At 37.2% G+C, this 20986-nt stretch overlaps 3 protein-coding genes across 7 annotated transcripts; 1 reads left to right on the plus strand and 2 right to left on the minus strand.

Moving 5' to 3' along the window:
• Window positions 1-1445: 1445 nt before the first annotated feature.
• On the minus strand, window positions 1446-3075 carry LOC135426100 (uncharacterized). Of its 4 annotated transcripts, XR_010435838.1 has the most exons (5): window positions 2794-3061; window positions 2645-2727; window positions 2408-2489; window positions 1685-2349; window positions 1446-1611 (listed from the first exon to the last, which is right to left on the minus strand). XR_010435838.1 is itself a non-coding variant. In XM_064679092.1 (4 exons), the coding sequence occupies exons 1-4, from the start codon at window positions 2924-2926 to the stop codon at window positions 2254-2256; spliced, it is 360 nt and encodes a 119-aa protein (XP_064535162.1). In that variant the 5' UTR covers window positions 2927-3064; the 3' UTR covers window positions 1446-2253. The 4 variants fall into 4 exon arrangements, 2 of the variants coding, with proteins under 2 accessions (XP_064535162.1, XP_064535161.1); XM_064679092.1 differs by having other exon boundaries at window positions 1446-2315; window positions 2794-3064; XM_064679091.1 differs by having other exon boundaries at window positions 1446-2349.
• A 419-nt stretch (window positions 3076-3494) lies between these two features.
• On the plus strand, window positions 3495-4922 carry LOC135426108 (major sperm protein 55/57). 2 transcript variants are annotated; one of them, XM_064679101.1, is made up of 2 exons: window positions 3495-4210; window positions 4677-4922. In XM_064679101.1, the coding sequence occupies exons 1-2, from the start codon at window positions 3619-3621 to the stop codon at window positions 4691-4693; spliced, it is 609 nt and encodes a 202-aa protein (XP_064535171.1). In that variant the 5' UTR covers window positions 3495-3618; the 3' UTR covers window positions 4694-4922. The 2 variants fall into 2 exon arrangements, with proteins under 2 accessions (XP_064535171.1, XP_064535170.1); XM_064679100.1 differs by having other exon boundaries at window positions 3496-4210; window positions 4694-4922.
• An 11144-nt stretch (window positions 4923-16066) lies between these two features.
• LOC135426139 (protein no-on-transient A-like) lies at window positions 16067-20765 on the minus strand. Its single transcript, XM_064679139.1, has 5 exons — window positions 20494-20765; window positions 18395-19556; window positions 17271-17546; window positions 17162-17208; window positions 16067-16275 (listed from the first exon to the last, which is right to left on the minus strand). The coding sequence occupies exons 1-5, from the start codon at window positions 20674-20676 to the stop codon at window positions 16177-16179; spliced, it is 1767 nt and encodes a 588-aa protein (XP_064535209.1). The 5' UTR covers window positions 20677-20765; the 3' UTR covers window positions 16067-16176.
• Between the last annotated feature and the right edge of the window lie 221 nt (window positions 20766-20986).

Here is a 20986-nt window from a genome sequence, read left to right on the forward strand (position 1 = left end):
TGTTTTATATTTTAAAATTTTGTTCCATATTTTAAAAGTTATTCATCTATATATAATTCACAAAAATTCAAAACACAAAAATAGTTAGTTGGAAATTTATGTACGTTTGCTTGTACTTGCATACATAATAATGCATTTTACATGTTTTATATTTAATGAAATGATTAATAGCTTACCCCGCTTGTCAGTTTTGGATGACTACCAGGATAAGATACCCAGTAGTTTTACTGCTGAGCCAGTCAGTCTTCATTTATTGTAAATGGGTTTTAACAGACAAGCGCAGGAGCCGAACAGGCGCAGCCACAGTAGCTCGAGCAGTAATCCTTGTTAATAAGTTATTTACATTTCAAATCAATACATTTTGTACCGCAAACAATTTCCAGATTTGGATCATAATAACGTAATAATGAATCACTGCCTTGCAAGCATCAATCATCTGCCCTCCCCTCGACTCGTTACCCACGCGGCCTACTGCAATGCCAACTCTTTTACTTCAATAACAGTGATATTCCCAGGCGGTATATACAGCAACTCCTGCACTCCGATGGCCTTTCATTCTTTAATTCGAAGCTTAGTAGGCTCCTCTGTAACCAAAAGCAGTAATGTACAAAAGCTGGAAAATGAACATGCTCTATGCTGCCCTTCAACAACCCTGGGCGCTGCTACCTTGCCCTCTACATTGCCCTTAAACAGATGACGTCTTCAAGGGGCAATGGCCATTGAAAAAATCGATGCAAAAGGCACGAAGCTTTTATCATCTTTAACTCTTATCGTAAAGTCACAATTAGCAAGCAGGAAAGTCGGCTCCAAATGTTATTTTTCGATCTCAAGTCGATCACTAACGAAGACGAAGCTCCTTCAATAATGGCCGGACGAGCAAATAAAACACCTTCATCGGTCGGTGATGCTATTAGAAAATTGTATATTCTAAATAGGCTTTTAGCATTTAATTTGTACAATGATTTTTGAATGATTAGGAAGACACTCGTTTTGTCGACCATTAATAAATAAAATAAAAATAAAATAAAAAAAATCTTTTAATGTCGTAAGGGGATTTCTGACATGGAATCCTAATACCGCTTTTTGCTCGTCTTCAGTCAACCCTTATCAGCATTTCATTAACCTAAAAAAGAGGAGGTACAGGAATCTAAAACCAAGTTCCAAAGCCTCCAAATCTTAGGCCCAGATAAAATCATGGCTGCAGAAGGCAACCTTCAAAATTTGAACTCAAGCAAATACAATTTTCTGTTAATGAATCTAAGCCAAAATTTATAACAGAAGTAGACTGTAATGTCATGCACAGGAAGGACACAGGGGCCTCAGAAAAAGTCGGTTACTTCGAGTAAAAACGTCAGTTTAGACTAATCAATAACGTGGTTTTAAGCTTTCCAAAGGTTGTTGACTGAATCGTCATAATTCTAGCCAAGATTTGATTATCAGCTAAATTCTTATGATGTTAAGACACCTAACTGATTCACTCAGCGGCAGTTTCTTTATTTACGCTGAAAATACGGCTCCAGAAAGAGTACATGGTCAGCACGATATATAAAAGAATCTTCAAAAGGTTCTCGAAGGCAAGCCTGGATGATAGCACAGTGTACAGTCTAGCAACTGAGGAAAACATAAAAATACACGATCGTACGACTCAGGTAAAGACAGATTTCGCTTCATGAGCTATATATACTTTATATGACGGTCTGATCCCATTTCGACAGGAACAGCATCAATCAGGTTCAAGCCACATTCCATAGCGTTATGAGCATGCAGGCTCTTGGTTCTCACGGACTCGACAACGATTATGTTTCCAAAATTCGTCAATTTTAATAATCTTAGTGGTTGTTTTCTCAGTCAATAGAAGATGGCACTGATCACATTGATCCGAAGGCCAACTGTACGCTTACGCAAGTCGACTCATATTGATCAATCAGCCACAAAGTATTTCAACGAATAAAGGCCAGGCATTATTTCCCATTCAGGGGTTCCATGATTTTATCATCGGTAGCTTGGAGAATTTTCATTGCAATCTGCGTCTTATGCAATGGCTATGCTTCTTTCCTTTGTCCCATTATGTGGGAAATTCATTTTTTAATAACTCCGGTGTGTGTTGTCCAAGCGGTCAGGTCATGAATTTTGTAGTTGAGCAATTTTAACATCTGGTTGCGCTTAAAAATTAAATGTGCTGTCTGCGATTCTGACTTAACAGTCTTGTACCATATCATTAAAATTTGTAAAATGTTCTACACGCAATTTAATTTATGTACTCGATGAGTTTAATTTAATGACCAGCACCCTTTGATAGTACAGTGCTATAATATCTGCAAGAAGTAATTGTAAAGATCAATTGGACAACTGAAAAGAAAAAATACGAGTAATAAAGATTTTGGAGTAAAGTTTGTATCTTACTTACCTGCTAAGTAAATAAGGTATATAAACCAATAAGGAAAAAATGAGCTTATAATAATGCCAGTAAGAAAACACTTTGCCCAGTGCTAGATAAAAAGAAACCAATAAGAACGTTGCTATTGGATAAAGCCAACTGTGCAAAACTCTATTCGCAGTGTAATATTTTGATGACTCGTAGAATGTATTTTTATTTCACTATGCAAAGAGTATAAAAATGTTAGAAATAAACTTTAGCACTTACCCTTAGAACGCCTAGCAGCAGCAGAATACCGCCCAAAACATGCAAAGCTGTCACGGTATAAGAGATGTACAGAAACCAAGCGCCTTTAAGACGGAAGTGCGATTTTTAGTTTTTGTTTTAGATACTTAACCACTTTTAAGATAACTTACTCGCGGTAGCAAAGGTCAAACAAGCAACGGCAATTGCGCTATTAACAATTGTCCAAAGTGAGAAAAAAACGGCTTTTCCTCTAGGCGTACAACAGACGTAGTCCAAACATTCACAACTGTCGCACGTACACATCTTCAATTTAAGTTTTGTGATTTCAATTTAACATTCGAATATTAGTTATAATTTGTATAGATTGATTGTTGTAATAAATATATATCCATATATTACAATTTTACAAATGCTTACTTCAAATTTGTAAGAAGTTGTATGTGTTATGCAAATCTATGTAACAGATAGAATAAAGCAACTCCGACTCCATAAAGTGTATATAATATTTGATCAGAACGAGAAACATATTCTATCTATCATCGTGCGTTTTATTCGTTTGAGGACATTGATCTCGAAAATAACAAAAGTTAGAGACTAGAATCTCAATGTTAGATTCTGGTTCATTAAGCTGATTTGTGATCAATGACGAGAAGCGATCATGAACTTTCATCGAATTTCGGCTTTTAAAGTCCATTCATTGTTGCCATGACCAAGTAGTGCGCTTCTCTGTCATTAAGGGCTTTTTTTTCTTCCTTAAGAAATCTTGATGAAACTCTTAAATTCCATTCAGCTTTGGTTCATCGAATTTTGACATGGGCTACTCCAATTAAAGCACAAATTGCAATGCAATGGGGCAGCATATGGAAATGCTGTCAAAAATATTTTGATAGCTAAAATACACAGTTTGATCTGCTGGCTTTGTAAGATACATTTGTACAAAAGATAGACCAAATATATTTTGTGCCAATTGGAAGATAAATAGAAAACGAGGAAACATGTCGCGCAAACTTAACTCTGAACTAGTTAGTGTAAGCCCCAAAAAGATGATCTTCTACGCGCCCTATGATCGCACTCAGAGACGTTTAATATCCATAATAAATCCCACCGCAAAACGGTTGCTATACAAGATACGCTCAAATGCCCCATGGAAATACAGTGCTAGTCCAAACTGCGGCTTTATTGAGCCCTATGACATCAGCGAAATAAATGTCAGCTTAAATTATTTTGATTTCCATGAAGATCAAGAATACTGTCATCGCTTCTGTGTCCAATGCATTCAATCACCGCCAATGCATCAGCTTCAAAACCAATCGATTCTGTGCATCTTTAAGCAAACAGGTCGCTCAATGATACATAATGTGCGCGTGCCCGTCGAGCTTCAGCCTGAACCCTTACGCATACCTCAGCAGGAACTGGACACCCTATTGCCCTACGATGTTCAAAAGTTGCTGTGGAACCTGCGTCCCCTTGGCAACGATTATATGGATAACTTGAAACAGGTGACTATGCTGAAGAGTCAAAAGAAACGCTGTGGCTGGGCACGCCTCCTGATGACATCGCTCATAATAATATCTGGACTGACGGGGGGTAAGGTCAAACCCAAATGACACTAGCTAAAAAATGACACCTTAAGAATTACATTATGCTAGTTAATAAGAACAAAAATAGCTTGACCATCAGACTTAATTTAAATATTGTAAGAGTTTTAGTAACTAAATTTAAAGCACTCCCTAATCTTCTTAAAACATAAGGTAAATGACTTCTCCAATCCGGCAGCGAGATTCCGGTCAAAAATTGGTACAGTTTAATGTATGGATGTAGTATCGTCCTAGCCGAAAGTCATAGTTGCCAGTACCATTTAAGCAAGTTAGGCTTACAGTTTGTAACGATATTCTATACATTAAATAATTATAATAAAAAGTTTACTTAAGGCTTCAATTTGATCATGGCAAGCTGGCCTTAACTATTTTCTATAAAATTGTATCTTAATAATCTGATTCTTAAGCTATTCTTGTCAGCTAATGTCGTTCGCAATGACCTCTTAAATATTTAGTAATTTACTCTTTTTAGCATATGTGCATCGCCAACAATTTAAGGAAACCTTGCAGTTACATCTAAAAATGAACAATCTGCAGTGTTAGGTGATATTTGGCAATTGACCAAAAGGATTGCCCACGCGGCAGACAGCTATCCGGAGGGTACGTCGGCAGCTACTTACACTTTGATTCACCTTTAAATGTTTACAATATCCCCACTAATAAATCAATAAACAACTATTTCAGCATGTTCAAGCCTTAAACTGTTTATACTGGTTTTTTGCAAATTAACGTAATAAGCAGAAGAGGTATTTCTGAGAATAAGTGTATATGCTTGGTCAGGAAGAATAGTTGAGTTGATATTGCGAAGTCCGTCTGACATATTTAGCTTTCTCGGAAAACTAAAGACTTTAAACAATCAGTGAAGCCCTATATACAATGTAGGTTCTCTCATAGAGTGTACGCAGATCCTGAACAATTTTTTTTTACTTTAAAAAAAAGAAGCATTTATTAAATTATTGTGTTGGGTCTTGGTATTTACACACAATTGGATGTCATATTTATTTTAATTTTAATCTATTATTTTAATGTGATTTTCGATAGTGTTGGGCTATGGCAAGCCGAAGAACCTTGTAGCTCAAACTACGCAGCAAGTAGTATTCGTGCTTATATGCGGATGTATTTATATAAAGAATAAGTGCTGGTAACGACAGCTAGGCCCGGGCTCAGGATATCCCCTGAGCTACTGGTTCTAATTTAGTAAGCATTTAATGTAAAATATTTGCCTAAAATATGTGTTGAAGAGCGACAGGGTCAAGCCAAACCAAAGACACTTTATCAATACGTTGACTAGTCAAGTGGTCAATCAGCTTCCTGTGTGGAAACTATGTTAGCGCGTAGACTGGGTCACCATTTGTTAACTTATTGCTGACTGTGTTAACTAACGGATTGATTAGGCGTCGACTACGGTTCAAATTAAGTGTCGGCCACAAAACAACTAACAGCACAATCCACAACATAATCGCGACCACAGCCACAACCACGACAATAACAAAAATCACATTAACAAACCTAAACATTGATTGCAAATTGCCTGGTTAATCTAGATGTCAATCCCTAATTTTGTTGTTGTCATTTTGGCAAACAGTGCAAATACAATGAAACTATTAGCCAGGAGTAGCTTATATCAATAAGAGTATTTCTCAGTATTGTTGGTAGTATAGCTAAGCAATTTAAATAAGATTTAGCTCATATATAAGCAGCATTGTGAAACTAGTAAATATTAATCCTGAAAAAAATGTTCATACCGGAAATAATTTTAGTAAAACTTATTAATGCGGAGTATGATCAAGTTATCTTGATGAGCAAAAAATTTATTCATTTAAGAATATACAGCTTTATAATATAGAGCTTCGATGTTGATAAGATTTTGCAAATAAGTGGGGAGTATAGAGAAACTGATAAATGTGGAGAATGCTATATGATATGATGTTCAGATCCGGCCGATTTCGACATATGTAAAACTGAGACACTAGTTCGCATAGAAACATAGGCGGACATTGCTTTATCAACTCAGCTACTCATGCTGACAAAAAATAAATCCTACTAATTTGGTCTCTTAAACTGACAAAAACCTTACGTGGCCATAAACTTGTTATGAATAAGTTACATTAAGGGCGGGCACAAAGCAGAAGGCGCCCAGTTTAATTAACGATTAATGGCTGCCATATAGCAAATAAATATATATGCATCACGCTGTCACAGGAACATGGCCTTAAAAAATAGTTCTTATTTAAATCAATCATAGGAAGATGCAAACGAAGATCACAGTACTGGCAATAAGTCGCATATGGGGAAAGCCTAATGGAGCTTTCATGTCTGTGGGGCAGAGTTCGCGCTTGTGTTTATAAATCATTTCAACTTTAGAGCTCCTCCCGAGCTTATCCATTTGCATGCCGTGCTCTTTATCCATTAATCGCTTTTTATGTGTTTCCATTTGCAATTTGCTGGACAGGATAGGGTTGCAGTTCGGCATCCTTTCACTGGTAACCCATTTGTAAGTAAATTTTTTAACACTAGTCCGCATTTCAGACTGTCACCAATACCTATGACTTATTACCGAATGCAGCCTCTCTCTCTCTCCCCTCTTCGTCTGCATTACAAAGAAGTTCAGAGTTCCCGACTAGAGGATACCCTGAACCGTCTTCTACCATTGCCACAAGCAGTTTGCCTAAAAATAAAAATAATATAAAATAGACAAATGCCGACTTTATGGGGATGCTTCTTTCTATAGATATGTATATATTTTACCCATTTTCAATGGGTTCAGGGTATAAAAATAATTACATTTATGACTTAAGCCATTAAGGCCGTTCTATAAACTCCTGGTTTTTATCCTCGAAGATGTCGTCTGAGCTATACAAAAAGGACCCTTGAATTTTGAATTTGTAAGGTTTCGTACAAAAATACGTTGTTTTATGGAAAAAGTTATTTTATTCGAATTTCCCATTATTATTGATCCCATAAGACAGACTAGAAGTCTCTCAGTGAAGACTCTTTGTATAAATAACCTATTTTTGAAGATAACTTAATCAAACTTTAAATTTTTCCTTAGAATGCTTTAATACGAAGCATATATTATAAGCACGAGAAAGGGAAAACAAATGTACCTGCAGATTAATCCAAACGGTTACAAGCAATTAACTCCTGTAGAAAAACAAATACAGGACGTCTTGAACGTGTTGGCAAAGTATTAAATCTGCCTTGAAGAAAAATATTTCTTCTTGATTTTCCTTGGTTTGGGTCCTTTGTTGCCAGGACCTTTCTTGATTTTGCTTCACTCGCAGTAGAACTCGTCAGAAATGTTAACGGCAAAAGTAAACGGAATAACATACCACGCAGCGAAAGTCCTTTGAGCATGTCAAGGTAAGTGAATCGGTGAGCAACTGGGTATGAAGTGAGCTATAAATGGTTACTGCAACTGCCACTTGCGCTTGAAGCAGTCAAAGATACCTTTTGCCACGCAAGTGAAGCCTGTGTTAGCTTATGCAATAGGACAGGAGAAGATTTAAAATAAGACTGAATTAATTTGTATACCACTGCAGAATTTATTATGCCCATGCCCGTGTGCCCGTCTATGCAAACTAGTTGCTTTGTTTTAAAGCTATCGTCAAGAAACTTCTCATAGGCGGCCGCCTTTTTGTTGCTAGCAATATGTAGGTATGTCCAAATCGGCTGGATGGGACTTCTAAATCATATAGTTGCCGTTCGAATAATCAGCCAAAAGATGACAAGAGTTTTGGTTTTTCAATAAATGTTGACCAAAATGTACATTTACAATTTTCAATACTCTCCTTAGATAATGAAGATAACCTGTTTATCACAGGACTATATTAAATAGCGCTATTGGGTTTTTTGGTAGTTATGTTAGTTACGCATTCGACACCTTTTCATATAAAAAGCTAAGGTTGGTGAGAAAGTTGAAGTAATAATCTTGGAGTCAAAACCCCATTAACCCGGAAAACTTTCAACGTATGAGATTTTTATGAAAACATTAAACAGAGTTCTGCACAACTCCGACGGCAACTTTCCTACTTGCTCGGCTTGTAATTTAAATGTCTTTACAAAAAATTTCGCTTCTATGGACAAGTTGTAGCTACTGTTTCCGTTGTTGACTTTATTGTTATGTTTAATGGGTTTATATTAAGCGCAGAGTTTTGGATAAATTATAAAAAGGAGCTGTTCAACTACTATGTTCACCTCAACTTGCCGCTGTAAACAAGGCTGGCTAAAAGGAAAGCGAACCAGAAACTAACAACAAATTGTGGAAAGCATAAAGTGAATGACATTTTAATTTATGCAAGACTGTGTGGTAAAGTCACCTGAGCAAATAACATCGGACAAACATGAATTTGGAATGGGTGTGGATCGGGGTTGTACAACATGACCCAATACGAACACCAAACTAACTTTTACAAAAACACACGGAACAAATTGACCAAGCAATACGGACGATAATAAAGAAGTTATCAATTATTTGATTTTTTCACTTAAACTCTCTTTATTAATTATCACTGCATAACGGATTTTGTGGTTGGTTCTGAAAACCGATCCGATCAAAGTCTGATGCGTTTTGGGCCGAACATCCAAACACAACGCGCCTTTAGGTAAGGCAAGAAGCCATTTGATTTAATTATAAGTTTAGTCAAGGCAAGGAGCCAAACTATTAACAACATGATTTTGCTGATGAGGAGAGAAAACTATGAGCTAAAGTTGCGAATGCTCGTGATGGAGTTTACGAGTGTACCTGCGCTTTCTTATCCATATTTGTGTATAACTATACCAATATCTATCTATAAACTGTCGCTGTTAATGAAAATCAGAATTAAAATTAAATAAAAACATTTAGCACTCACTAACTTAATTAAAGCGTAAACAGCATGATTTAAGTGCCAACGCCATGTAGGAGAATTGATGGCATTTGGAGGTGGGAATTGTAGCAGCGTAAACGGTAGAGAGCAGCTGTGTAATGACACTTTACACCGCAAACAAACGAACCAATGTCCTGACCATGTCCGCTGGCAAAACCATAGTTAGGTACAAGTGTCAATTGGCTTTCAGTTGTTCCTGTACACCTGAGTATGCGGTAGCCAATTGACAACCAGCCCCTCCCCCCAAGTGGGAAAGGGTCACACAGCACAGGGTGATACACTCTGTTAACTTTGTAACTCATGTTGAATAAGTCAGGGACCGCCAAGCCCCAAAGCCACAAGCTGCTCAGCCTGTACTGAGCCAATCACCGCACACCAATTGCTAAGCCCACAATTTGAATGGTTTACTTATTGCCCTGTCGTTATAGTCTCCAACTCAATAAGATATGTACATTTTTGAACCAAGATCAAGATGTCTTGACCAAGCTTGACTCTTGTTAGTTTACTTGTTCCTTACATATGAGCCAAAACTGATCAATATAGTATAGTATAAAATTAAGTTTTGGTACGAATATTTTTTTTAATTATTTGTTCATTTATTTACATTTTGGAACCCATGGCCCGTACGGAAATAATTATAAAATCAAGAGCAAGAGCGGGATGGTACAAAAATTACGTTTCGGGATGGTCGAAAAGGCCCGAATATTTAGTCTGAAGTCAGGACTTCAGTTGTTTGACCACGGTCAAGCATCTTTATACTCCATTCGTACAATATAACTCATTCTATCTGTGGGCACTAGCCAGGCATAAAAAGAAATATGATTACAGCAATATTTATTCGATTTTACTCTTCCTTTAAGGTCAGGGTATTTATAATATCCTGGATTAAATAAGAACTTTACAAATTTACCTTGGCTGAAGTTTCGTTTGCCCCACAGCAAGCAACTTGCAACGTCCGGCTTACGCCCTGCCTCGCCCACGTTCCTTTGGTATTGCATCCTTTGCACAATTGTTGACTCTTGCATTAATTATAATTATGAAGTGGAGCAGCAGCCTCACCAACTAACAACACTCAAACTTAATTTAGTTTTATTTCTTGGGTACCCAAATGTTCAATGTTGTGCATGTGGCCTTGGCCTCTGCAGCATTTTAGCAAGCCGAGAGCCATACGACAAAGAAAATGTATAGCAAAAACATGACAAATGTGAAATACTCAAAGACTAGAAATAATATTGAATTGTTTATTCATTATAAGCTAACGATATGTTGTGGGTAAGAGTATCTAGGGCCACAAAAATAGGTTTTTATCACAACTAATTTCAAAGAAATACACATACAGTTAGTCTGAACATCGGCAGAGCTCGTCGTTCTGAACACGATAATTATTCCATACTAACATAGTATAAGCGAGTTCATGGTGGCGCAAATGCTAATATGGGAAACTCTTTTCCGAACAAACTTTCTTCAAGAGAAAATCAAATCGAGTGACAAGCAACCGACTGCGCAATACGCTGCTCAATGTGTAAACATATTCTAGAATAGGTTGCTTATTGGGCTGGTGATGATCAAAAGCTTCAAATCAATAGGAATTATATTTTATAAGGTAAATTGAAGGTTCAAATGTTCTGGTTAGTGAAAAGGTTTAGACTCGGTCGTTTTGAACGCACTGAAATCGTAATGCTAATTAATATACTGACTATCCAGTATCCTAGAGTCGCTGTTCTGAGCGGAATGTTCGTTCGTTAGCTCGGGTATTTCTAGCCATGTTCGTTGTATTTCTTTCTGGAACTGGAACACGTTGTGTAAGGAATACCATCCATATTGAGACAAAACAAATAATATTCGAAAAATCTATTGCTAGCATAGCTCTAGTATTTACCAAGCAATCAAATCGAGCCATAAGCCAATACACTCTTTTTAAATTTTTAAACCAAGTATAATAACAAGCAGAAACAATGTGAAACGATGCGTGTGCTAAAAATACAAATGTAAAACTCGCACACACACACACGTTTCTGTGCGAGTGTGTTCCCCTTTCTTGTTCTGTATAATCGATGTTTCCAAGCGCACTTTTAGCCTTTAGTTTTCATTTTTACTTCCCATTGCTTTAAGTTTCCATAAATTTTCCCATGCGCTTTAAAGCTGCAGCTTGACAAAAAAAAATAGTTTGGCATCCTACCGAAAATTAAATATGTATTTAAAAATTATATACAAATATATACATTTTAGTAGTTTCCTTAATATATTGAACTTCACTTCTATTTGAATATATGTTTAAAGTCCATCAAATAAAAAACCAAAAGTTGGAATCAGCAGTTTCTGCCCATGAAAAAACATTAGATATATTTTCACGAAGATGTTCGAAAATAAGTTTGAAACCGCGATGGTAAGCGAAAAAGTTCCAAGCTTTTCGTCAAATTTCCACAGTTGCGGTTTTCTGTATTTTCCGAAAAGTGTGAAACACCCCTGAAATAAATTCGAACAAAGTTCTTTGAAAACGAGTTCGAGGCCAATCGGATGGTAATCAAATCTCTGCGTAAGAAAGTCCCTTCTATTTACCCAGCGCTAAATTGCCGTACAAAATGTTCCAACTTTATTTTCATGAGTCAAATTGAAATATTTTAAATATTTTTATACTTTGAGAATTCCTATAACAAACTGTACCAACATGAATCTGCACTATAAGACGGCTATTTTGTAGAGTTGTTAACACTAATTTAGTAAAGAAAGTGTTGGAAAACACACTTTCGTCATGAATTTTTGCATAGGTACGTCGGAACCAGCCGGATATATATCATAGCTGATAATGTGGCATTCTACTATCAACCCAACTCTACATATCCTATGATTACTTAATAATCAGAAAACAGCTGGGAACATAAATTCCATACAACATCCTTTAATGGGAACTTTAAAGTTTTGACACCTACAACAAAATTTCCGCTTTGGCGCCGATTGCCAATGTTATGTTAGGGAAATTTTGGTGAGTTTGCGTTGAGCTCAGGATTCACAGATGAGTCATTGTGAGTGTAAGTGTTTGTGTTACTTTTTGCCGGTTTGTTTATCTTATGCTTTAAGCATTTCGACTTATTTTTACAGGCTTTTCGCCGGCATTCACTGTCTGCCCCAAACAGAAGCAAAAGTACGTTGCACAATAGCCATAATTGTATGTGTGAGCGAGTATAGATGTGTGTGAGTGTGTGAGAGTTAAGCTTCCAATTGATTGTGTGGAAAAGTAGAGTCAGACCTGGACCAATGGGGATGGAGGTTCTTCAACAACGGACTACAAATGTTTACAAGAGCATTTATTTGGCTAATAGACTTTATGTTATATTTATGCCGTTCGACTGTTCAAACAAGAATGATCTAGCCGGGAGTGCCCGCCTAGAGCATACACTACACCCTCTTCTTCCATTTATAAAAACAAATAAAAAAGGCTATTTGTTAACACCGCAAACCTTGCTTAAATTAGAGTGGAGTTTAATTATTTGATTTTGTTTGAGGAGGATGGCCATAATATGAAAGATACTTGGACTGATTAGTTTGTAGAATTTGGTGACTCCAGCTTTTGAAGACCCTAAAGAGTTATCGATTATTGGAAACAAGTTCTAACTGCGCGGATACTAGAAGGACCTAAGTTTATGCTTAAGTCCCCAGCTCGTATACGTTCTGAGACCGCCGCGTTCATACATACGGGCATGGCTAGATCGACTCAACTTTTGATGCTGCTGAAGAATATATATGCATTGTGGGGGGGCTGGAGATACTTCTTTCTGCCTGATACTTACATTTGCACAAAAGCATTACACCCAACCCATTTTCGGTGGGTTGAGGGTTTTTAATTTTACAAGGACTGTACGTCAATCCATGTTGCAGACTATTGGGATTTAAAAATAATTAGGGGAAGTTTTGGATAATAACTCTTTTGATTTACTGCAATGAGAACAAAACAATTAGTTGTGAACTTCAGTCACCAGTTGAAGGTCATGTTTTGATTTTAAGACAATTATTTGTGTGACTTTATATAAGCTCCGCGCTGTATTCAACTGGTGGCACTAATGTGCAGACGGCGCTGATATCTAGAAACTAAAAAAAAGGAAAAACTTAAAGCTTGCCCAGAGCTCAAAGTCGAAATGTGTGTCATGTGATTAGACGGCAGCCATAGAAATTGCCAGCCGGTGTATAGAAAACCCAACAAATGCGACTGGCAAGTTATTTAGTTATTTAGAAAACCAAAGAATGCAAATGTGCCAATTTCCACATTTCACAATTTACACACACGTGTGTGTACAACAAGCCAAACAAGTCGGCTCTAACAATTAAAAATCGGTGTCAAAATGCTAACGTCAAGAATTTTAAGTGCATTTCAAGGTTAGCATAGGCCGTGTACTGAACACATATTTGCATGCCTTTAAAGTTAAGAAAAATAAACCAACTCAACTTTAAACCAAATGTGTTAGCTATTTTATTTTGTAACGTTTTTAGTAGCACTTTGTTATATGTAAAAAGAGAGGTTCTCTTGATTTGAGGTTTCCAACATATAATAAACATCAGGTGGAGCACGCAACAAAATGTGACACAGGTTTTTGACTGCCAATTGCAACATAATATTTTAAAGCGATTTATTTTCGATAAAATAGCACAGCTGAGATATGTCTCACATTTTTCGGAAATTCCATTTCTGCTTCTGGAAAATTGTAGTCAATGGGACGCTTAATTTTTCATTTTCAAGTATCTATGTCAACATTTTTGTATCTCAATATATAAATGTTTCGTCCCGACTGGCTGACTTCGGTCAACTTCTTTAAATTTGCTTTCATTAAATATAAATCAAATCTAAATCAGTTTCTGAAATCCCATTAACGATTTTCTAATCCGGACATACAACAACTCGAACTCCCAAAGAAACAATTTGTGACTAGTTGTAACATTATCGAATAAGCGCTGTGTCCTTCTCAAGGTATTTATTTGGTCGAAGGAACTTATGCTTAGCAGTACCTTCATATACATCACAATTTAAAAAGTTAAGAGATTATTATTATTATCAAACGAGAACAGCATACTGAAGGATGTAATTTTGTCCTTTTATAGTTATAAGAGTGGAAGAAATCAAGTAAAAAAATACGAATTCTCAAAGTAAAAAAAAAATTTTTTGCCACAGCCCTAGTTAAACACTAATTGATATTCATTTATTAAGTAATACCATTTAATGATGCAAGCTAAAGGAAATAGTTGTTTATACATACGTTAAAACCGTTTGTTGGTGAGATTATCTAAAGCTGCAATAAAATCAATTTACTAACTTGAAACAGCTGTGAATAGATTGATAAATGTGCAGATTAAATTCGGAACATTCGTGGGCACGAGCAAAATGCACTTGAGACTCATGCTTGTCTGCCGACAGCTCGTCTGTCAATCAACTCGTTGTCAAGTGTGCTCGGCTGTCTTTTTTTTTTTTTTTTGTTTGTTTATTGTATTGAATCAAAAATAGCATACATTTTTTTTACAACACAGTTGGCTTAGGTGATATTACGCCAAGCCTGTTTGGGTCCTCAGGCTTTATCGTGGACAAACGTCAAAGGCGGCTTTTTGAGTAAGGCTGCATCGTCACGTAGGTAGTCGGGGGACTCTGGGGCGTCTCCTATGTCGTGGTTAGAGGAGGTCTTGAGTCTCCTGACTACACACCTCCCAGCGAGGTCACTTGCTACCCGGCTGCAGTGTCGCTGCAAGCGTTCGTTGTACCGGTTGGCGAAAGCTCCGACTTGGCTGTCTATGGTCTCCATTTTGAGGTCTATGTGCAAGGTAGAATTTCTGACGTACCAGTCAGCACCCGTAATTCGGCGCAAGGCCAAGTTTTGGAGTGTCTGAATCCGTCTTCGATTTGTCCGAGATGCAATGCCCCAAACCTGAATACCGTATCTCCAAGTTGGTGCCACCACGACGTTGTAAACTGCCCGTTTGCAGCGAAGTGGCAATGGGCTGTTGGCCATCTTATAGCGGCACTGCTTAAGAAGGCCGTCGATGTGCGCCCGAAAACTAAGCCTCTTATCCAGTACAATTCCAAGATACTTGGCGCTTCTGCCAGGGTGGAGGGGGCTGCTCGGCTGTCTGCCATTGACGGAATGACATGTGCGCAACGTGTCAATAAACCTGTAAATCAAATGGCCACAAAATTGATAGGGTGGCAGAACAGGAAATTGCCCAGCTGCGAGAAATGGACATATTCCGAAATTCAACTTAGACAACTTAATTTCGAATGAAAATCCAACAAGCGAGAACTTAGTCTAAATGTAATTAAGACGGCTTTAAGTGCTGGCGGCGCATATGGATACCCAAGTTTCAACCATGACCTTTTCATCCCCGAACCCTTTAAAAATGGTTTAATAGAGTTTTGTGCAAAAGTAATCAACAGGTGGTTGGCATTCTTGGTCAGCATCAATAGCCGATCGATTCGACGATCCATGTCCGCCTGTCCGTATAGATGAACTCGTCGATCTCAGAATCTATGAGAGCTAGAGACTTGAAGTTGAACGTAGCTTCCCTTCTAGTCTGCGCGCAGAACGAATTAGTTTCAAATAGAGTAGAGCTTTAACGAGCTAGAGAGACAAAATTATCGCATATACAAACAGATTCAGAAAAACAAAAGGGAAAAAACGCAATTTTAAGAAACTAGGATTATGACGGAACTTTCTTCGTGAAAAATGCGATTCAATGATTGTTTGGATTAAGTTTTGTCCGAATTGCATCAATTTATTTTCAAAGCTCTACATAGGGAATATGAGTTTCATTTTGTTTCGATTTGGGAAATTTCACCCGCAACAGTGGTATATTGGGGAAAACCATTGTTTGAAAATTTTTTCTTTACCGTCCGGTCGGTTTCAAAATCATTTTCAAGAATCTTCGAAAGAATTTATTTTAAACGTGATGTAATAGCGGTTTACCCGCTAGCTAGATTTATAAAAATATAAATTCTTGCATTATTAAAAGTAAAACATTAAGAAACATTTATTATTTGGATCAAAGTATGTACAAAAATTTAATGATTTTTGTATTATATTGTATATATAATCCATTTGGGCTCCAATGACTATATAGTACGCCGTCCCCACAGAGCATTATTATCACCAATTACCCCATTTTCTTGATTCATAACTGGATGGACTTCGAAATTAGTATCAAACGGAACCTATTCGAGAAATTTGTAAGATCCACTTTAATATATAAACATTTAAATAAGGGGTGTTCACTGCTACTGTGTTATCGATTTAACTGACGAGAAATTGTAATTTAACCCACTTCGGCTGTAAATACCCACTTAAAAGTTTGCTAGTTTGTTTTGATTACTTAAAAATTACTATTCAATTTTAAAGTTATTTTAATGTTATTAAAAATGAAATGTTAAAAGCGGCTAAAAATTACATTATTTTGTGAGGACGTAACCCAGTTGCAGTGAACAACGCAATTCAACAAAATTTTGGTGTGAATTATCTTAAGCCTATGTGGAATGGCAGTGTATCCATTAATTTTCATATCATTAATGTATCTAATTCATATCATCTAGCTTTAAAGAAAGAAACAGCTTATTTTCTTCAGTTTTTGTCGCTGTACTCTTGTACTGAACACACAGACAATATGTTTAATTGTTTAGTCACACTCGACAAGTGTCAGGCGAACCAAGAAAATAAGTATACCTACAGTTTTAAAGCTAAAGTTCCTGAATTTAAACCGCAAGACTTCAGAAATATTTTTGTTAAGTTTCCCAGGCCGCAGCTTGCATAAATCGATCTTTCCTAATCATCCGGCAAGTCGATATTTTTCCCGTAAAGCTATTGACTATCAAGATTTATTATCATACCAAATAGATTTTAAAACTAATGTATTCAATAAATGTATTTAATTTTGTTGAAAAATAAGCTAACCACCGCTCGTATATTTCTTTCTTACTAGCTTAATATCAGCAGTTTTTTATAGAATTGATAATTATTTGTTATTTATAATTGTTAACCTAAATATTTTGATTCTTGTATACATTTTACCATCTGTTAGAATAGTCTGTAGAACCCTGTAAATACCTGATTATTTGCTCCAGATTCAGTATTATTATCTGTGTTGTTTGCATCTATAAGAAGTAAAATGTCACGTTAGAAAATGGCTTTGATTGAAAAATGTGTTGTAAAATACCTCCAAAGACCACAAATGGTGAGTTTTCGAAGCTCCGATTTCTTGATCCAAGCTCGCAACCACCGACGAATCCAATTGGCTGCTCCGGCATATACAAAGACTTATCCTGTTGGCGACGTCTTAATGGCCCGTCGGGACGCATGAAGAGGCTCTGCGTTCCGCTCTGACGACGTAGCAAACCGTCATCTTCGAGCAGACTCATATCCAACGACTGCTTCTGGCGCATTTCCCATTCCAATCTCAGGCGCTCATTATCAGCTTCGCGCTTTCTTAGTTCTAGAATAAATATATGTATATCAACGAAACCATGTGAACTATCGTTGAGTTTTGTTATATTTTTTTTATGTTTACAAAATTAGAACTCAATATATTATATTATATATTATAAACAGAATTTTTACACTTAAATGTTCGATTCGTTGCAAAAAGTGCTACAAATTATTATCTTTAGTCAATTTGTAAAGGGTATTATAATTTGGTCATTAAATGCGAAGCGCATAAACAGCCATCTAACTGTCGTCCTGAAACTGTTCGGACTGAAAATATGTCGGAACCGGCCGAATCGGACTACTATATCATATAACTGACAAAGGAACGATCAGTCGAAAAATAAGGACTTCAATGAACAACTCTTTTATTTTTTTTTAAGAAATCTTTACCAAACTCGGCATTTATTAGTTTCACTGTACTCCCTACATATATGCGAAATTCTTTCAACATCGGACCACTATATCATGAAACTGCATTTGGAAAGACCGGTTGAAAAGTAGGTTTTTGTATGGAAAACCTTTTGTTTATTAACAACTCTACCAAATTAGGGATTTATTAGTTTCACAATGCTCTTAATATATAAACAAAACCTTATCAACATCGGACCACTATATTATGTAGCTGTCATAGGAAGAATCGGTCGAAAAGTAGGTTATTGTATGGTAAAAAATGCTGTTTACCAACATATTTTAATCCGCATTTACTAGTTTCACTATTCTCACATATCTGCAAAAGGCATATACCTATATGAAGATATATACAAATATTTTTCTTGCCAAAAAGATATCCTTACTTTCTCTTGGGAATATGGCGTAAAACAAGAAATAGGTTTGTATAAATGTATAAACAATAACCTTGGCGCAAAAGCTGAGTCTCCCGCTCATAGCGAATAAACTCCAGCTGAGCTTCAAGCTTTTCTTCTTCCATCTTCATTTCACGTTTGAGAGCAGAGCTCTTGGCGCTGTATAGAGCATACAGCTCCTTCCATCTCGTACCGTATTCCTGATCAAATGAATCGGGATCGGCGAAGCGTGGTCCAATGCTGCGAGCGTTGTTGAACTGGCTATTCTTGTTGAGAGCCTTTTCGGGCAAACCCTCTTCTGTCAGCTCCTTGGGCTCTACCACGCATGGACGCAACGAAGCAGTTAGGAAAAAGCATCTATCATGGCACATACGCAAGCAGATGTGGGCAGATGATCTCTTGACAAATTCAACGACGCCCTCACCCGTATGATTGCCACGATCGTCAACAATAATGAATGCCCGCTCGATAGGTCCGAATACCTCGAATGCCTTATGGAGCAACTCGTTGGACACGTAGGGTGTCAGGTTGGTAACACGCAAAGCTGTAGCGCTGGGAGCGAAACGTACGCGCAGCTGTCGGCCATTGACCAGGGCGCCATCCAAGGCACGTTTGGCTTTTTCGGCATTGACATGATAATCGACCTTAACGAATGCAAATTTTTTATCTGGACCCATGAATATATCGTCCAGTTCACCGAACGGCTTGAACAGTTCACGCAAGCCATCCTCCCTTTGTAGATCATTAGTTAAATTGCCAACATACAGGCGATTGCGTCCGGAAAATTTTATCTCCTCCTCATTGACATCAATTGGAGCAAGGTCAATAGTTGGGCCATTAAGGCTACGCAGCCGTTGTGCTATGAAATACTCGTCGCTCCGTTGATAGGAGCCATTGTGGCCATTACCGCCGATTGAATACCGACCACCGCTACCGCCCACGCCCCCGCCACAACCACCACCACCACCACCACCACCACCCCCACCATTACCATTAAAGCCTCCACCATTACCACTTCCGCCATTGCCACCACCGCCACGCGATCCACGGTACTTGCCACGTTGCTCGCCTTGACCGCCGACGTTCCCGGCCACGCGAGCTCGGAACGATTTTGGCGGAGGTTCACATTCAGTCTCCGGTTGAGGTTGGTTGTTATCAGTATAATTAACTCCATCCATCATTATATGTTCCTTTGATCGCTGCATAGCAACAGCCTGTAAAAGTACAATAGCAAAATTAAACTTTTTATCTTAGCATATCATTAGCTAAATATATTCTAAAGCTCTATATACATATATATTGTACCCATACAAAAATGAAAAATGGGTGAAGAAGCAGAACGAAGGATTTCCGACCCCATAAAGTGTATATCTGGTCAGCACCAATAGCAGAGTCGATCTAGCCATGTCCGTCTGCCGGTCCGTCTGTATGATCGCGTCGATCTCGAAAACTACAAAAACCGAGATTTGAAATATAATACCATTTCCAAAATAGCGATGAAAATCAATAATCTTGGGACTAAAGGCATATAATATAGATCATTGTGTTTTAAAATATCATGAAGCTCTGATAACAAACAGAAGTTATTATATTATATTAAATTTCCATTCCCAATCCGTAAATTGCGCAATTGGCCGCACCTGAGTTTCTGTGTTTTGCATAAATATACCTGCAGAAGCATTAAGGAATTCAAATTGAGCTAATTTTATGATTTGACATTAAAGCGTGGTGCCAAAAACCAGTATATATATGCTGAAGGGTACAGGGAGTTTTGTAATCTAGCACACTCGACTACAACGTTCCTACTTATTCCTTTTTTCTTGTTATAGATTGCAATGCAAAGTCCTACAGGGTTAATGGAAGAAGTTGGTAAGGGGTAGCATTTGCGGACTCTTATTTGGGGCAGCTATCCCATTGAATGAACAAAAGCCAGTCGAAATAGTCAAAACAGATCTGCCCTCTCAGAAGCGCAGGCCAGATGATATGGTTATGTATGTTCGCATTGGTTGCTTCGGAAATACAATATCAAAGAACGAATTAAAATACACAATAACTTATTACTATTTTTTCTGAACAGACTATACACTAAGTTTTTGAATATCCTTCTAATTTATTATAGGTATATTTAAGGAAGCGAAACTATATACTTACATTATCCTTCTCCCAACGCTGTGAATTACCTTCACGATTGCGAATTCGTGGTTTTTTTGATGCAGGTGCAGGGCAGCCGGCTTCAATATTGGATGCATCTGCATTACGCTTGCCACTCGCATTATTTTTAGTCTTAGTTGGGGGCACGATTTCCAAATCATCCAAAATTATTGTTGACTCCATATTTATAGCGAAAATACACAAAATTAAACAAATTTGCTCAAATTGAAGCTCCTCAACTGCTTTGTAGAACTCGACTGATGACTTCAGATGTCACAAGCTTTCAACTAACAATGGCACGCCTACTATTGAAAATTTGTTTTATTAAACTTCAATATATTATGGTTTCGATAACCGATAATATGCTTTTGATTTATTGGAATTTGTGCTTGAAATTCCTGATTAACTCTAAAATACTTATCGACATCGACAGTCAGTTCTAACTTTAAAAAATAAAAAACAAAATTAAAGTGGAACACTAAATCTTGTTTTA

Source organism: Drosophila montana, unplaced genomic scaffold (assembly GCF_035044405.1).
Source record: "Drosophila montana isolate Dmon_TW-CO22-7 unplaced genomic scaffold, ASM3504440v1 contig_1964_1, whole genome shotgun sequence".
Classification (NCBI taxonomy): Eukaryota; Metazoa; Arthropoda; class Insecta; order Diptera; family Drosophilidae; genus Drosophila; species Drosophila montana.

Excerpts from the sequence above, each read along its gene's own strand:
- LOC135426139 (XM_064679139.1), bottom strand. The coding sequence starts at position 20,676 with ATGGAGTCAACAATAATTTTGGATGATTTGGAAATCGTGCCCCCAACT. Across the intron at positions 17,547-18,394 it reads GACTCAGCTTTTGCGCCAAG|AACTAAGAAAGCGCGAAGCT; the intron begins GTTATTGTTTAT and ends TATTTATTCTAG. Across the intron at positions 17,209-17,270 it reads ACCATTTGTGGTCTTTGGAG|ATGCAAACAACACAGATAAT; the intron begins GTATTTTACAAC and ends TACTTCTTATAG.
- LOC135426108 (XM_064679100.1), top strand. The coding sequence starts at position 3,619 with ATGTCGCGCAAACTTAACTCTGAACTAGTTAGTGTAAGCCCCAAAAAG. Across the intron at positions 4,211-4,693 it reads AATATCTGGACTGACGGGGG|CATATGTGCATCGCCAACAA; the intron begins GTAAGGTCAAAC and ends TACTCTTTTTAG.
- LOC135426100 (XM_064679091.1), bottom strand. The coding sequence starts at position 2,926 with ATGTGTACGTGCGACAGTTGTGAATGTTTGGACTACGTCTGTTGTACG. Across the intron at positions 2,490-2,644 it reads TGCTGCTAGGCGTTCTAAGG|CACTGGGCAAAGTGTTTTCT; the intron begins GTAAGTGCTAAA and ends CTTTTTATCTAG. Across the intron at positions 2,350-2,407 it reads ATACCTTATTTACTTAGCAG|TTGTCCAATTGATCTTTACA; the intron begins GTAAGTAAGATA and ends TTTTCTTTTCAG.